This window comes from Culex pipiens, chromosome 3 (assembly GCF_016801865.2).
Source record: "Culex pipiens pallens isolate TS chromosome 3, TS_CPP_V2, whole genome shotgun sequence".
In the NCBI taxonomy this organism is placed as follows: domain Eukaryota; kingdom Metazoa; phylum Arthropoda; class Insecta; order Diptera; family Culicidae; genus Culex; species Culex pipiens.
In genome coordinates, this window is record NC_068939.1 from 32,073,786 (window position 1) to 32,092,800 (window position 19,015).

Sequence of the window (19,015 nt, forward strand, 5' to 3'; positions counted from 1 at the left end):
AAGTTCAGATCGTTAAATAATTAAACTGAATTTTACAGAACATTAAAAGAGCTTAGCTCACTGGTATTTGCCAACCTTCAAAGTGCTTACATTGCTTGTTAGAAGAACAATGATAAATTCTTAAATCTAGAGTTTTTTAATAGGTCCTATAAACATTTAAAAAACAATAGCTTATGGGACCTTAAAAAAAGCTCAAGAAATGAATTTCACTACCAAGTTTCGTTGTTTTTTTACTGAAATCGGTAAGTTGTAATTTTCCGATCGATCAGCAGTTAAAAAGTCGGTAAAATTTAACCTTTGACAAAGTTGTAGATATCGATGAGGACTATTCAGAAAAAAATACACGAATTTTTCCGATTTTAAAATTTACTTCTTTTTCCAAAAAAATCTATTTTCCAAAATCCATATTTTTCGAAAACCAAAAGATAAATAAATAAAATAACAAGCCATAGTTTCAGCATTTGTATGGATTCCTACTCGAAACTAGGTGTCCGAAGGCTTGATTGTCGAGGCAATCTTATTACACCTAAGCTTCCATCCACCCCGGGATTTGAACTGACGACCTTTGGATTGTGAGTCCAACTGCCTACCAGCGATTCCACCGAGTCAGGACCCAGGGAGACGACTCCTACACCTAGACTGAGCTAACGACCTAACCTCTAGGTTAGACCGGGGCCAACATTAACTTCCCCATCCGACGGAAGGCTTGATCAGACAAATCTCGTCTCAAAATTTGCCACCGGTACCTTCTGGGATCAAACCTAGGCCGACTGGGTGAGAGGCAACCACGCTTACCCCTACACCACGGTCCCGACTGACTCAAGGTTGTTTAAAAAACACTAAAAAAGCAAAAACTAAAAATTTGGTTTATTGGACATTTTCAAAAAAAAAACTCCAGAGTTGTTTTGCAAATATTAACTTTCAAAAAATGAAAGAATTGACAAAAACAAACATTACTTTAAAATCGTTTTTTTTTTTTCAAAAATTTAAAAAAAGATTTTTAAATCAACTCAAACATGCTAAAAATGAGCCTAAACGCAGGGAAACGCGTTTTAAATGGAGCACCGGATTCGAGTGGTAGAAATGACAGTTCTCCCATAAGGAATACATTGTAGAAAAAAGCAATAACTGTTCGAATGGAAGTGCTCCATTGATTTCAGCTGGCTAAACAGTCCAGACTCGATTATCCAAAGGCCTCGGAAATTTTTTTTTCCGTTGCCTGACTTTTTACTGTCGAGCTTAAGTATGACCCCTAAACTACGCTAAAGTGATTTAAAACTTTTAAATCCAAGATGGCGGCCAATATGGCGGTGTTGAAATATTGAAAAAAATGCATTTTATTATTTAATAGGCAATCAACTATTCAAATTTGACTAAAATGGAGTTGCAGAACTCGAATTTGATGTTTAAAACAAGAATGTTCGTGATTCGATTTTCCGAAGTCGCATACAAACCTTCGGATAATCGAAACTTCGGATAATCAAGGCATCGGATAATCGAGTCTGGACTGTACATAAATTTCCAATGAAATTTTGAAGTTTTTAGAAAAAAAATTCCCCCTAATTTTTCGAGGCAAAAGGGGGGAGACAAAAACATTAAATAAAATTTGTACTAGCCTAATGTAAAATCAAAGGTTTTTTTTTTAAATTGCACAGTTTTCAAAATATATCCACTTAAAGTTTTATTTGAACTGAAAAATTCTCGTTTTAAGCTTTTTCAAATAGAGTTTTTGATTTTCCATTCCTGAAAATATTGTTTCAACATGTTCGGAAAATTTCCAATAAAATTGCCTGAGACACGTTAAAGATTAAACCTCTGGTTGATGGAATTGAGCGAATAAAAGAAAAAAACAAGAAAGTTTAAGTTTTTTATGTTTCAACCAAACATCCCCACATTTTCGAATGCCAATATACTAATTGTTGAATTTTCACTGTTAAAATTGAACCATTTGTGGAGTTTAAGGATCCTTTCGAAAAGATTTTTTTTAATTTTTGAATCAAGACTAACAATTCAAATTGGTGTAACATTGACTGTTTGGCTCTTGACGTTATCTGAAGTGAAATAATCGAGAATGGACATTTCCCGGAATATATTTTTTTATATATTTTGCTATAACATCAAATATTACTTATATATTACGTTTTTTTACATCGCTACAATGTTTAAGTTAGCGCAGTTTAAGTGAAAAAGTAGATTTTTCCAGTTTTTGTCATCTTCTCTTTGCAACGTCGAAAAACCCACAATACATTTTCAAAAAATCATATCTCAGAATCCTATTAATAAACCTCGCTGATTTTTAAGTATGTAACGTGAAAATTCCAATAAAAATAATTCTAGGCCGTCAAAATGGAATTTTAAGTTTTCATGATTTTTCAAATTAACCAGAAACGATTAAACTATTTAAATTAAAAAATAATTCATCATAAACAATTTTCAAATCAATAGTTCCTGATCAATATAGGTTTTTATTTAAATTTTAAGCAAAGTTTAATTAAGTCTTTTTTCTGCCATATTTTATCGTGCACAGGTGCGCATTCTCTCCACACGCGTAGAGAATAAAGCTTTTCTTTAAAAGCTCGGAGCACCATCTCGTGAATGGCACCTTAAAGCATACGGATGAGCTTTCATGCTTGCAACATTTCAAAGAGCTTCACCCTTAATTGAAAACCACAACTTGATTGGTCAGCTACTTTTCGTTACTTTTATCAGCTTGTGAGATTTCAAAAAGCCGTAAGAGCTAGCGTGGCCTCCAGCAGTAATTTTCGTTTTTCTCCAAATGAAACAATATTTCATTTGTTTTAAGTTTAGGCGACTGGAGGATGTGTAGATGAACAATCTCAAGCATTTTTGAAATTGGTGTATCCGAGACATGTCGAAATTAGTGAAGAAGTTTGTGTGTTCAACTTAACTTGGTCATCGATTCCCTATCATGGACATGATAGTCAGTTTACTGAAAACGTTTTCACCTTCAGATTATTAAAAGTGTTCATTCTAGTTGCTCTGTTGTACAATAATTTAATAAACCATTTCATAACTCAACATCACTCAAATCAGTTTGACATATCTCTCATCAATTATGATATTCCTCTGAATCCTCCAAATCAACAAATAATCTAAGCTTAATCGATTATTAAGTGGCTTAGTGCTGAGAACACTCAGCTAACAATTTACGTAGTTGGCTCAACACGACTCTCGATATACTTGATGCAAATTGGGATTTCCATGGATTGTGGAGAACTTCGACTATACCTGAAATTGCTTGAAATGGTACTAGTGGTTGTGATGTTGTGGTACAAATGATGCATCAATCTACCTTCTGCAATAAGTGACGACCAATCCAGATTTAATCCGATTGCTCAACCATTCCAATCGCGTGAGTATTTTCCTCTGAAAGAATAAATACTAAAATTTCTTCAATTTAACAGCTGTTTTGATTAACTCACCTCCAACCTGAATCCCTCGTCGCTTCATTTGACAGCTGCTTCCCAATACCAACCTGACATGTTGAAATCTCTCCACACCAACTCTCCACATCTCACCAACACCAACGCACTACCACCACACAGGGGCTCTACAGCAGTTTCTTCGAGCAGTCCGGTTCGAGCTTTCACGATGGATTGTCGTTTCGGGGCACCATCACCGCCGTCGTCGTCGTTTGTAATCATCCGCGGGACATCGTCTACGTCGTCGTCGGTTCCGTTCCGTGTTGTGTCCCAGTGACGCGTTCCGCGTTGATTCTGAAGCTTGCAGGCCCGCCTGGAGTTCCCTTCAGCAGGGTCGGAGATTTTGGAAAGTGCAGTGTCCTAGAAAGAAGACACGAAAGGCCAGACCGGAGGAGGACGGGTGCACAAATAACAGTTATCTTGTCGCACTCTCTCTCACACAGCGGCGGCGGTCGTCGCCGATCTGTCAACTCGGTGGGGTCAGAGCGATACGGTGCGACCGGAACGGAAGGATACGGGGCACTGGGTGGTAGCGGGGTAGAGTGAGCAAGAAGCAGGGTTGCTGCTGTCAAAGCATTGCGTTGGTGGTATTGGTGAGGTGGTTGTGTGTACACAAAGTGTTGTGTAGAGAACAGAAGAAGCGAGAGTTGACGAGGAACGAACGTCAAGCGAAAAGAGAGAGAGCCGAGAAGTGAAGAAGTGTCAAGTGAAGAAAATATAGTCGGGCCTGGTAGTGTTGGTGTGGTGAAGCACCAGCCATCCAGTGGGAATCGGTGCCTGTAGTGGTGGTGCTGGTTCTCTGTGTATATCGCCTCTGCTGGTCAAGTGAGAGGAAGAAGTTGCTCGTCGTCGTCGCGTATTTTGTTCGGTTCTGTGAAATATTTATTATTTTCGTTATGAAATCTGTCGCGGAAATGGCTAGTGGGTCGTCGGAACGACGCGTCTGAGCGACCGTCACAGGAAGTGCCGGAAGTGACCGTGCAGTGCAGTGTTCCGAGGGGGTATTTTCGGGCTGATTTAAGTTAGGGGAAAGGGAACGAAGTGTACCGCCAGTGTGAGGAAGGTCTAGCAGTGGGATTTGGTGTCGAATTCGACGGAAGTGAGCTCCGTTTAGAGAGGAGAAGCGGAGGAAGTGCGCGGAAGGTCTCGGGAGTCGAGTCGACCGTGTCCATCGGACAGACCGACCGAACGACCAGCCGACCAGAGTGCAGAGCGTATATGTGTGTTGTGGTTGCAAGTTTTGATAAATGTCAAGATGGCGGCTACTAACCGAGCTCGTCCGCAGCCGAGAACTAACATCTCGTTCTTCTCGAAGATCCAGGGCAAGATCTCGGATGCATGCGCCCAGCAAAAGTTCCTAACGGACAAAAAGACCCTGGAGAAGACGTGGAAACTGATGGACAAGGTCGTCAAGCTTTGCCAGCAGTCCAAGATGAACCTCAAAAACTCCCCTCCCTTCATACTGGACATCCTGCCCGACACGTACCAGCGGTTGCACCTGATCTACTCCAAGTACGAGGACCAGATGCACCTCCTGCACGGCAACGAGCACTTTAACATCTTCATCAACAACCTGATGCGGAAGTGCAAACAGGCCATCAAGCTGTTCAAGGAGGGCAAGGAGAAGATGTTTGACGAGAACTCGCACTACCGGCGGAACCTCACCAAGCTGAGTCTGGTGTTTTCGCACATGCTGAGCGAGCTGAAGGCCATCTTCCCGCACGGGTTGTTCGCCGGGGACCAGTTCCGCATCACGAAGGCGGACGCGGCGGACTTTTGGAAGACGCGCTTCGGAAACAGGCAAGTGTCTAGTAGAAGTAGAAGCAGAAATTTCATTCATAAATTCGGCCGTAACTGGCTTCCGCGAAGAAGCTCGAGGGGCTTTCCTAATAGAATTTTCCGAGATTTCTTTTTATTGGCGTTCCGAAGAACAATTTCCAGCAACGACGTTAAAGGTAGATTCCAATGTACGAATAAGGGCATTTGGCGAGGAACATTGGCTTTACGGACCTATGTCCCGGAAGGATCCAGGCTCTCGGAAACGTATCGTGAAAATTGATTATGGTGAAATGTAATAAACAGGTTGATGAAATATTTTTGGAGAATTTGATTTTTCTCCCAGTACCGATTATCTCGAGGGTCGGAAAAAAGTTATTGGGAATTGGAGTTATATTTGGAATTCTTTGGAAAGTAATCCTTGCAATCGGTATCGATTTGTTTGAGTAGTGAAACTTTTTTACCTCATTGTTATTGCCTTGACAGTGCTAAGTTTCAAACTCCAAAACCGTATCGAAAAGTCTTACCTTGAAAAGTTGAACTTTTCATCACTCAAATGGATGCTGAAAAGTAGTGAGCATTCGTGGGTTGGATTCTCATCTGCTCCCAATGTCCCGAGTTCAAATCAAATTATTCGCTTTACAGCATTGCATTGGCGTTCTCGAAACTCGAAACTAGGTGTCCAAAGGCTTGATTGTTGAGGCAATTGCACACCTCTTTTTACACCTATGCTTCCATCCACCCCGGGATCCGAACTGACGACCTTTGGATTGTGCATTTGTGGATTTGTGATTAAGCATAGGATCTTAAGAAGGACTTGCATGCAAGTTGAATTATCTGAACTATACAGGTTTTCGTTTGAAATTGAATATTCTAACAACAATTTAAACGGTCCTTGCCACTCGCCCAAGGTGGCTCCTTAGCTTATTCACCTTCCTAAAGTCGTTCAACTCCAAGCGAATCTCACTTGTTTATACCGAGGAAAATTTCCCTTATCCTCTTAAAAAAGTAAGAAAAAATCCGTTTTCCAAACCCCCTTTTTCTTATCCCTTGGTGGAGAAGGGAGCGGCCAGCAATTGACAACTGTCATTGTGCTGAGAATCTGGTTCAGGTAGAATTAGTTTCACTCTCAATTATCAGGCCTCATGGACTTGGATAATCATCGCATAAACATGAATAAATCCAGTATGCAATCCACTTAAATCAACAACTCCTAGCAAAAATGATGATGCTTTTGCTAAAACTACTAACTTTTCCTGTCATTCTCGAACGACAAAACAGCTCGCAGGCATCCCTAACATTCGGAACAGTTTACTGATAGTACAATGTTTAAAATATCGTAATGAATCGATAGTCGAACATGATGATTAGTTTTATCCTTCATTGGACAGCTTTTCCCGGGATCTTTCGTTTGAGTTTAAACAACTTTGAACGTTTTATGTGGAAATCTTGAAGAAATCCATTGATCACTTAGGGGAAATATACCCTTTCTAATCAAACACCTATCTTCGTCATATGAAGAGTTTGATGCTCGATTAAAGCTCCAAAAATACTATTTAGGCTATAAACTTACCAGCAACAGCCCCGCCTCAAGTAAGCACGCAAATTTATGCCATTTAGGAGAAATTCTCGTATGTTTGGCAGGTTAAGCACTCGCTCCTAACTCCATCCAATTCGCTGATTTTCACTATTTGAACAACTTATTTTGCATAACTTTTAATAGAAACTTGCTTGCTCACTTCTAATTGAGTTATTTATTACTTGATTTCAGTTGAAAACGCTACTACTGGCCAAAAAACCGAATTTAATGCACTTTTGCTCATAATTTCTATTTTGCGAGACCATTTCTCATCATTTTGGTGGCACACAAATCCAAACGCAAGATGAGAGGTTAACTGCTTAACGAAAGCCGCCATCAATGTCTTTTCACTTGCGCTAACGATTTCAAAGCGCTTAAGATATAAAATTGCTTCCAACTACCGGCAACATGTTCTTTTGCACATTAGTTAGTCACTCACTTGAAAAATAATCCCGAAATATGTAAATAATTAGCAAGCGCCATCAAAAAAACAAACGCGCCAAGCCTTTTGACGTTTGACTTTTGACGACCCATTCCAATCGAAGGCTGAAGAAAACCGAGCGAGAAGCGAAGGCAAATAAAGAACAAAGGGTGGCCACCAACACCACCAGCAGCGCCTGTTGCAGTGAGCCAGTGATGCCAGGAAATTTTCGCTATAAATGCTACTTTTCGTGAGTGTTCGCTTAAAATTTCATCAATTTTGGCAGCACTCAGCAAACCAAAAAGAGCGCTGGAAGAAAAAAACTAAGCTGAAAAAAGGAAAATGGGCGTGGCCCAATGCATTCTCGACTGACTAGAATACATTTGGGAAGTATTTTTTTCAATGCTTGTAAAAAGAATAACTTTTAGTAAAAGTGAAAATAAACAGAAATGTTGACAAAAAATTGCTCTTTTCGTTGGTGTACTTGGTTTTAGTAAATTGCAAGGAACACTCAAGATTATCCAGCATCATTCAAACACGACCGCTTATTAGGCTTATAATGGGTATATTTCCCCTAGGTTTCCTCCAGAGGTACATATTTTTAACAAAACATGACTTAAAACGCTGACACCAATCACACCCAAGCTCAACTCATGGCTACGTCACGACTGCCATCCACATATAAAGCGAGTAAAGTCAAAATCGAACCAAGTTTTTGCGTAACGTTTGTAAAGGTCGTATGCGCAGCGGACATAAATTACAAGAAATAAAAACCTTTTTTCAGTGTTATCATCTTCAAAAAGATTTACGTTTAATCTCAAATTTGAACTGAGGGAGCAGTTTTTAATTTTACCGAAAACCTAATGTTGGCATATCAGTGCTTTGGAGTTTGATTACAGCTAGTTTGAAGCATTTTCGACTGAAATTATGTAAGTTTTCTGGAAGTATATTTCATGGCAGGAAAAATCATGCAAATTTAATTTTGTTTCAAAGATAGTCCAGTAGAAATTAGTTTTATTCATCTAATAAATGTAAAAAATGGAAAAAACTTACTTAATACATAAAATTATTATAATGCGCAAAATATAGTGAAATCTAACAAAAAAAAATAACTTGGGAACTAAATCTATGTATTTATTTCATACGACCTTTTCAAAAACCATACGTAAACAATATTGACAGCGCCTCTGGCGGGGATATTAGGAAACTGCATGCGTGTCAGATCCCTGGCTCATCTACGCGAGTCAGGAATACGTATTTTCGCGATTACAAACTCCTGATCAACTTAATTAGATTTCTGAACTCGACAGTTTGCTTGCTGTCGATATTATTACGTTATTCTTAATGTTCTGACCTTGAATAAACAAAACCGAGAGCACGCAATGTAAACAATAACAAACCATTATATGCATTGTCCCGAAGTTTGGTTGGATTTGGTTGCCGAAGTCCCGAGTTATAATAACAAATGTTTGCGGTAGTCGAGCTCGTACTTATGTCAAACGCGTTCTGACCTGAAATCCCTTGGGACATTTGTCGCGCTTACATCAATTTTCAGAGTGTGTCATGATAGCTCGAAAAGATTGAAAATTCTTTCATATGAAAAGTGACAACAATGCACGAAGTTTTTTCGGATTTCGTTGAATGTCTCAGGATTGAAATCGAATTTTGGGGATCTGTGAAGGTCAAAATATTAAGCATTGTGAGCTGCACAAGATGGCGTTCTTAACTCAATATGGCCCAAATTGCACGTGCGACAAGTCAGTCAGACGGCGACTAAATGCAAGTTTTTTTTAAACATCACAAATAATGATCAATCAATCATGCGTCCATATTCGATAAGCAATGCTGTTGACGTGAACCATTAAAATAAATCGCTTGCTCTAGTCAAATTCAATTAAAACTGCCCGATAAGATAATTTCGTTATCGCTTTAGAATCACCTCAACTGGTACAATCACCGACCGATTTGTCAAAATCGTAAAACATTTTATTGTCCGGTTAAGGGTGCACAGCAACGAAGGAAGTCTTCTTATTCCAAAATTGTCAAACTTACGGACCCAATCCTGCAACAACGGAATTGTGAAATTATTCAAACTCTGTTGTAAATTACTTTGTGGACAATACTTTAGGGGATGAATAAAAAAATATTTCAACAGTACCCGTAGTTTTGAAGTTACTAAAATGTCTGTATCAAAAATCTGGGTGCAAAAGTTTGGTTGATGTGCACCGTTAAACAAAAGTAAAGCCTAGAGCATTTGAATCACTCACTTTATTAAATAACTTATAAATAAATTTACACTTCTCCGAACGCCCAGGGATATTACAATAAAAAAAATCAGTGATTAATTAATAGCATTCCCCTTTGTGCAGTGAGTAACGTGTGAGTGTGTTCAAAAGCAGACCATGGAGAGCGACCCTATCGGATATCATTTCCAATCGCGTTTGCGGACAAATGAAATGAAATAATAATCAGTGCCCCATTCTCTCGGTTTTTATGTGCCTATTAACCCCCTTTCTACTGTTAAAAAATATATTTGTACTATTGGTATAACCTTTTAATTATGCCTTTTAAAATGCATCAATTCAACAGTAATGATTATAATCGCTTAAAAAAAATTACAATGTTTGTTAATGTGCCACTTAAGGGTTAATAATTTTATCAATGCAAAAAAATGCAAACCTCGTGAAATCGATATCGTTTATGATATGAAAATCGCAACTGCCATTTTTCACACACCCACTTTTTAACCGCAGGGGGGGAGAGACAATTTAACTTTAAAGTAGGTATGGTTCATGTGTGGTCGTCGACAGTAATCACAGGAAACAATTTGGGGTAGCAACGTGCGGTTGAAGGGGTGTACCCCATTTGGCATAATGGACATTTGGCATAACGGTTTTTTAAGAAGGACGTTTGGCATAATGGACGTTTGGCATAATTGGTCCAATACATCAGGGACGTTTGGCATAATGGACATTTGGCATAATGGACGTTTGGCATAACTCGTTCAAAAATTATCAAGGACGTTTGGCATAATGGACATTTGGCATAATGGACATTTGGCATAATGGACGTTTGGCATAATTATTACTAGATTTTATTTTTGTTTTATTTTATAAGTACTTCTCATTTTCACGAATGAAAATGTATTGTTTATTTGCCTTTTTTATTCAACTTTCAGAGATTACTATTAGTTTTTTCGAAAAACTAGGTATCTCTTTATTTTTTCCCCAACAGTAAATTGTTTCCTTTTTGAATAATTCACAATAAATCTTTTTAATGAAATTTTGATATTTTTATTGAAAATTTTGTTCAAAGAAAGAAAATATCTCTTGTTAGCTTTACATTTTCCCCTTTCAATATAATAGGCAATAATATTTTTTGAATAAAATTTTCCCTTTTATATGAAATTCAACTTTATGATGAAAAAACCTCTTCAAATTTTCGACAAATGAGCTGTTATAATGCAATTTTCCCTTCTTTTGATCATAATTTAACTTGAAGAAGGAAAAATCTCTAAATAAATCCACAGTTCTAGATGACCGAGAGAATTATGCCCTCGAGTCAATTTCAAGAAAAAGTTCATCCTTCAAAACAAAAAGTGTTGTCTACGGGAATTGAACCAAGAACCTTTAATAGAATAACTCAATAACTAAACTGCCTTGGCCACAACAGCTTGGTGACACAAGAGTAGTCAGATGTCGATGTATGACCCATGTTGAAGATTTACTGTTTTAATTAATTCATGAAATTAATTGTTTTGCAGATTTCGATTTTACTTTTCATTAAATATTTTGCAATTTAGTTGTTTTATGAAATTTAACCATATTTCATATACAACTTAAGAAGGGAAATTCTCTTATAGATGTTCTCTTTATACTTTTCTATCATTTTTGCACATTTTTCTCTGTTGCTTTATTTTTGCAATAAAGTTGTGTATGCAATTTTCTCTTCTTGTATTTATTTAAAACTAATCTTAAAGAAGAGAAAACTGTTTAAAAAATTAATTGCTAATTAAATTGATTTTTTGAATAGAGGTTGGTGAAAAACATAAACTAAACAAAGGCAATTGTCAAGTATTCAAAACGTATTTTTTATGAGATTTTCCCTTCTATTCGTTGATTTTAATCTAAAAGAAGGGAAAATTTCATAACAACTCATTTGTCAAATATTTAAATGAATGAATGAAAAATGAACATCCCTTATTAAGGTTGAATATTAAAGAAGGGAAAATTGCATAAAAAAAAACAATAATTGCAAAATATAAAAAAAAACAAAAACTGCACATCTTTTAAGATATTTTACCTTCTTTTAGTTTTAAAATTAAAGAAGAGAAAATTGCTTTAACAATATTAATTGCATTTCTTTATTGAAGAGCAAATGTACATACATTCTTCAGGTTGAATTCAAAAAGGAGGGAAAAGGGAAAATAGTGTAAAATCTTTATTGCAAAATATTTAAAGACTGGCAAAACTTACATCTCTTTGTTAGTTGAATTTAATATAAAAGAAAGAAAAAAATAATACAAAAAATTAGCTGATATTTCAAAAGGAGATAAATCTTAATTTTATATAGACACATTCTAAAAAAGAATTTTAAATAATTTTATGAAAAAAATGCATTATAAAGCTTTTAAAGTAAAACTATCTGTTTAGAAAATAGGAAAAAAGCTATAAGTTATTATTCTTTACAAAAAAATATACTAATTTAACAAAACAAAAAAAAAGCTAGCAAACGTCCATTATGCCAAATGTCCATTATGCCAAATGTCCATTATGCCAAATGTCCATTATGCCAAATGTCCATTATGCCAAACGTCCCTGATGTCTTGGACCAATTATGCCAAACGTCCATTATGCCAAACGTCCTTCTTGAAAACCCGTTATGCCAAACGTCCATTATGCCAAATGTCCATTATGCCAAACGTCCTTGATGTCTTGGACCAATTATGCCAAACGTCCATTATGCCAAACGTCCTTCTTGAAAACCCGTTATGCCAAATGTCCATTATGCCAAATGGGGTACACCCCGGTTGAAGCTAGCAACTTATGTCGACAAAAAATTTATTTATTTTTCGTCCTCGCAAAATTCTTCACGATTAGATAATTTGAGTGCTGTTAGATGTGGTTTCAACTTGCACTCGAAATTTATTTCAACATTAATAAAAGTAATGTCCGTTATTCTGTCATTTATTCCCTCCGTGCAAAAGCTTCCCTTGTCCCCTAACCGCGATGAGACACCGTGTACTGCATGCTGATTAACCACTGCCTGCTTGGTTGCAGTAGCACCAGCAGTTCGACGCCGTCATGCTATCTTGTCACACCCGCCATTTTGACGTTCCGAGAAAAACGCGTTTTAATGTTTGACCTTGAATAAACATAAACGAAAGTACGCAATGTAAACAAAAACAAACCATTCTGTGCATTGTCCCGAAGTTTGGTTGAAGTTGGCTGCTGGAATCCCGAGTTATAATTACAGATGTTTACGGTAGTCTAACTTTTACGTGCGTCAAACGCGTTCTGACCTGTGAATTCCCTTTGGGCAGTTGTCGCACTTACATAAATTTTCAGGGAGTGACAAGATAGCACGACAAGATTGAAATTGAGTTTTTTCGGATTTCATTGAATATCTATGGATTGAAATCGAATTTTGGGCATCTGTGAAGGGCAAAAGGTGAGGAATTGTGAGCTGCATAAAATGGCGTTCTTAACTCAATTTGGCCCAAAATGCACGTACGGCAAGTTAGCACGACGGCGATGAGTTGCTAGCCAAGTTCAGTAGACAGACCTCGCCGATGTCCCCTTTTTTGGCCATTCTGCAGTGGGTCAGTGCCGAGTTACCGACCGCTGCATGCCGGCTGGCCCGGATCACCGCGCGAACAAAAACGGGGTGAATTACGTCGCGTCGTAATGCATTTTTTTCAAGTCGGGGTTTTCTGCTTATTTTTTCCGTTTGTATCGGTGAGTACGGCATTTGCAGTCATAAAACAATACTTTGACTTGGTGGCAATGTATGTGAATGGGTATTTTTGAATAGGGCGAGTTGTTTTAAACAATTTTTTTATGTTAATCATGTTAAAAATCTATAATTTTGCAAATCCTGATTTTTTAAAACTGTTTAGGCCAATGTATTTTTTTTTTCAGATGTTTGTCCCCCCATCCTTTCATAAATGCCCCAAAAAATCATGGGGCAAAAATTATTGCTGGACATATTTTTTTTAATCAAGTTGGCCACTTTTAATCTTTTTGCAAATTTTGATGTTTGGGACCACAGATCGGAATAGACATAAAACCTTAGAAGAAAAAAAATAAATTTCTTTGATATTTTTGCAAATTTTAAGTGGTTAGTAATAAATAATAAATAATTTAGTAATATTTTTTGCATCACAAATTAAAATTTAAAGTTTTAAGTTTTCTCCTGAATCTAAAAGGATTTTTTTACATCTAAAAACATACAACATTTTTTTATAAATATGAAGTTAGTATCAACATACTTCTTAAAAACATACATTTGGGACTGGTTTTCTTGTTGATATTTTAGATTCTCTGGTTAGCTTTCAAAAGATTGAATCCCTTTTCGAACGATTTTAAGTTCAAACCCCTATCAACAGGCTTGAGATTTTCCATCTCAATGCCTTTCAATTTTTTCAAATCAAAATCAATTAAACTTAGTTTTTTCAGAGCATTGTATAAATTATTTCTGGAAGGTAAAAAACGGATAACGGATTTGAAAATTATTCTCTTTTAAAATTGTTGAACTGCAAAATTTAAAACTTTTATGCCTTCTTCTTCGAAAAAAGTTCGTATTTATTCAAAAAGAAAAATTCTTCAACGAAACTGTTTAAATATCTTAGATTTTTTTCCCTGCTAAAATTTATCGAGAACTTTAGTTCATACAAAAAAAATTTCTGATAAAATTTTCATTATCGACAAAATTGTGATTGCTTTTGAAGATGGAACCATCCATAAACTACGTGGACCCTTTTTTGGTAATCTAAGGGTTGCGAGTGAGCGAGCGAGCCAGAATCCGTGCTCGCTCATTCATGAGCATGAGGACTTAACAGGTAGCTCGTGCTCGCTCATGCTCAACGCATGCGCTCGCGCTCAATGAGCGCTCATCAGCAAATCAGGTAGATTTTTAGTATTGTTTATGAATCTGGCACAGGCCAATTGGATTGCCACTTTTGAAGATAATTTCATCGCGAAAAAGGGACATGAACTCATCAAAGTTGCATTGGTAATTTAATTTTGGTTAACCGCGGTAAATTCATCAAATTATTCGTTGGCGTCGAACTGTCAAAAATTGATCGCGGTGGATTGCGGGGGATACTTTTCTACCCCAGTTTTTTGTGTGATCAATGTGGTAATGGTAAATTTATGAAACTTTAATGTTGTCAGCCTATATATTTTTTTCAGAGTTTGATAATTTAGAAAACTAGTTTTGATTAATTTCCCGATAAATGAAAAATGGCTGACACGCAAGTAAAGTGTCTTAATTTGCTAAGAATCCCAGACACTCTTTTTAGCTTATTTCACTTTCAAATTTAGAGTAAACTGTCAAGGAACGGAATTTTTAGGTTTTAAATAAGCTGTAAATAGGATGGTAATCGATTTTTATTAAATATTAAAACATGTTTTTACTTGTGAGCACGCTCATTTCTCATTTATTTATTTGGATCGACTCCAGCATAAAAATAAGATAATTGATGTGAAAATTATCTAAGACACAGATTTGACATTTATTATGCAAAATTATTTACAAATAATTGACTAAACAAGATGAGGTGCCCAGGAATTAAAACATGACTAAACGTATTACCAAGAAAACATATTTGTATTCCTTAAAAGATACTTTTCAGCTTTATTAAATAATTCACTTTCACGTGTCACTCTATTACCAACTTTTTTTTATTAATCGAATTATTTCTACACAGTAAAAAAGTGTACATTTAGAGGTTGTAATTTTGTAAGGTTGATGTTACCTCTTGATAATTTTACCTCGATTTAGACTGAAAAAGTGTCAGTACACCAGAAAAGTGGCAAAATTACACATTTTCAGAAGTAAAATTACGCATTTTTCTAACATAAAAGACGTACTTTCCAGATGTAATATTTCTATGGTTTTTTTTTACTGTGTACAGATCTTAATGTAACACCTTAACCCCTTAACTCTGACTCCAAAACAAGTTTCAAAACAAAATAATATGACAAATAACTTCATCCAATATTATTAAGATTAGCCTATTCAACCCTCCATTAAAAAAAACAACCTCGAAGCTCTGCTGAAAAAAAAGTTATTATCGTTTGCCCGTAAAAAAATACCGCTCATTTTGCTCAATAAGCAAAAATGAGCGCGAGCGCGAGCAATGAGCATTTTCGCTCATAAAATAAATGAGCAAAAACGAGCACGAGCAAACGTGAGCTAGCTCGCGTCACGCTCCTCCTCACGAATGAGCGAAAATTGTCCATGTGGGATTTGAAAAAAGTGTCCACGTGGTTTATGGATGGTCCCTAGATTCAAAACAAATATTTTTGTGCTTGTTTTTCTATTGAAACTCTTTTTTGCCCAAATTTGAGTATACAGCCCAGATTCGAAGGCCTTGAAAAAATTTCCCTTTAGATAATCGAATCACGAAAACAATTTTTTTCTGCGCTTTCTTTTTTTTTTTTTTGAATGTCGAGCCCCAAACTACGCTGAAGAGATCTAGAATTTTGAAATCCAAGATGGTGGTTAAAACGGCTGCATACAACTGTTTCAGCACGAGTCGTACATTTATCCAACGAGGTTCCCCGAGGCTATTTCGTCGTTCAAGAATGAAAAGTAAGTAGTTTCACGACGGAATTGCAAAAAAATCTTTTTTGCGATTTATTAAGCATATTTCAAATAGGGGCGTATTACTCGTTTTTTATGTTAAAAATTAAACGAATTAAATACGAAAAAAAATATATTTTTTTGAACTTCGGATAATCGAGTTTAGACTGTATTGAGCAGTTCTCTGAGATTTCGGTCGTTCGATTTTTTTTTGTATTTTTTAATCCGACTTAAACTTTTTTGGTGCCTTCGGTATGTCCAAAGAAGCCATTTTGCATCATTAGTTTGTCCATTTAATTTTCCATTCAAATTTGGCCGTTGTTCATAAAAAATAGCATGTGAAAATTCAAAAATCTGTATCTTTTGAAGGACTTTTTTGATCGATTTAGTGTTTTGGCAAAGTTGTAGGTATATGGACTACACTGAAAAAAATGATTCACGGTTAATTTTTTTTTGGTGATTTTCAATTTAAATTCTTGTCATTAATACTTGATTTGCATAAAAACAATGTTTTCATTTTATTTTTATTTTTTTTTTTATATTTTGTATCAAATGCCAACTTTTTAGAAATTTCCAGGTTGTGCATACAATCTTTGACCGAGTTATGATTTTTTAATCAATACTGATTTTTTCAAAAAATCGGAATATTAGTCGCAAAAATTTTTCAACTTATTCAACCATTTTCAAGTTTCATGAAAAAAGGGGAGGGGGTGGAGTCAGCGTGACAAAGTGTGACATATAGGGAAAGGGAGGTGATAAATTGTGACCAATTTTAGCGTGACATACTTTATGGATGACGACTTTCCGTGAAAGGCATGGTTTTGATTTCCGTAAAATTCCCAATAAACTTAGCAAACCATATCAACATGCTCAAACTTGACCACCCTAACATTTCAACCATATGTGCCCAAAACAGAAGCACCTTTATTTCCAATAAAAACTGACACGCGGCTCGCACCGAAGTTGGCGACGGATGCGGTTTTCGAATTAATTGTGGTTACATATAGAAAAAAAAGAACCCCCGCTATACTCATTGGGCAGGGGGAGCGCCCTAAAGTGGCCACATTTGGTCAAATTTGTCTCGCTCGAGTAGCAACTGCTTGCAACGCCAAATGAGAAGCCGACAGGTGACAGCAATTTTGCATTTCTTTATTCGCGGTTGGTTGCGATCGGAAAAGGGTTGCGCTTTGTTCAAAGAAAGGGGCGTTCGAAACGGTTGATTGCAAATCGACAGCTGGAGGGATTAATTAATTATACAGACATACTAACGATCTTAGTTTGCACCTGTTATCACACCTAAATATTCACTTTTCCTACCACCATGAAGGTGACAAATCCATGAATTTGTAATTCCATTCCCGTTTCGAAAAAGCCACGAAAGCCCGTCTGACTTTGACTGATAAGTTTGTTCGTTCCGCGGTGGCACCTGACTTGGAAAATCTCCTCCTCGCGGGATTCGTGCTGAAAAACCTGATTATCATCATGACATCATTAGGCTTTTCCTTCCACCGAGACGCTGTCTTTCCTCGTTGTCGACACTCTCTCTCTCTTGTCGGAAAACATGAAATGAGAGATGGAACGACTTTTTGCCCCAAGACTTGTCTTCTCGTCTTCTGTTGTTTGGTGAAACGAGCTACCTGTTGTTGTACACCCCCCCTCCTCCTGGGAGGGCGAAAATCGGAACAAAATATGAGTTCCCGGGAAAATTGGGCAGCATTTCGCATTCGCAAAGTACCTCTTGAAAGCTCAATGTTCGCGCCGTCCTCTTTGCATTGCTGGGAGATGAAAAGCAATTTGCCTCGTACATGGTTCAACTTTTGATTGACTACGTCTTGACTACGAGCAAACTGCCAAACACTGAACAGCAAAACAGGCACCAACGCTCTGTGAGGCAACATTTGCGCACCTTACCCGAAATACCGCGCGCGAATCAACGCAAAGTCAGCAGTTTGGCACGTGTAGATCCTTGCGCGAAACATACATCTTCACCAAAAGCCTTCCTCCTCCCGCCTGACGAGTCTAACTTTTTCCGAGGAAATCTGATCAGCACACCACGGTTTCCTGCGAATGTGTATTCAATAGACGTTTTGTTTTGGCTGCGCAAAGAGTGAGGAGAGTGAGCTTTTGATGAAATTTTCAATTGGATATTATTCCCACCTTTTGTTCTCGCTTGGGTGTTTTATGGAAATCGTGAACCGGGTTTCAGCAATGTGAAAACGAACCCCATTTGCAGAAAGTTGTGTCTGATTGGGTGGTTTCTTCAATGGCAGCAAGGATTTATGATTGAATTGTAAAATTCTATGAGGTTGAAAATAAGCCTTGGGTAACAAATGTATCAAATGATAAAAAACTTTTTTACTTTATTTTTTATTCATTTAGTGCTTCAAAATACCATTCAACAATGTTTTTTTTTTATAATTATAATTCTAGAGTATGATTTAAAAAAGATCCTATAAACATATGAAACACAATAACGTATAGGACCTTTTCAAAAAACTCTTGATTTTGTCTATATGAGCCCTGGTTATATTAATAATAATCAACTGAGCAATTCTCTACGAAATCGTACTTTTTTTATAATTTTAATTTTAATATTTTTTAATCCGGCTGAAACTTTTTTGATGCCTCCGGTATGCTCAAAGAAGCCATTTTGCATCATTATTTTGTCCATATGATTTTCCTAACAAATTTGGCAGCTGTCCATACAAAAATGATGTATGAAAATTCAAAAATCTGTATCTTTTGATGGACGACCTTTAGTTGCTGAGATATCAGTAACTAATGTTCCGATTTTCAATGTTAAAATATGAAAAAATCGTGAAATTTTTCGATCTTTTCGTAAACAAGATTTTCAATTTTTCAAGTCAAGACTAACATTTCAAAATGGCCAAACAATTAATATTACATACATACATATCAATAAACAAAAATAAGTAAAAAACAATAAAACTTGATTTGCAAAAAGCAAATTATGTTTAAGTGACAAAA

General features: G+C 36.6%; 1 protein-coding gene across 1 annotated transcript in view; it reads left to right on the forward strand.

The window, feature by feature from the left end:
* Window positions 1–3,617: 3,617 nt before the first annotated feature.
* LOC120420560 (mucin-5AC) overlaps window positions 3,618–19,015 on the forward strand; it is a 147,789-nt gene continuing 132,391 nt past the window's right edge. The window contains exon 1 of the mRNA XM_039583626.2: window positions 3,618–5,243. Within this exon, the coding sequence (XP_039439560.1) occupies window positions 4,699–5,243 (545 nt within the window). The 5' untranslated portion in view covers window positions 3,618–4,698. The remainder of the gene's footprint in view (window positions 5,244–19,015) is intronic.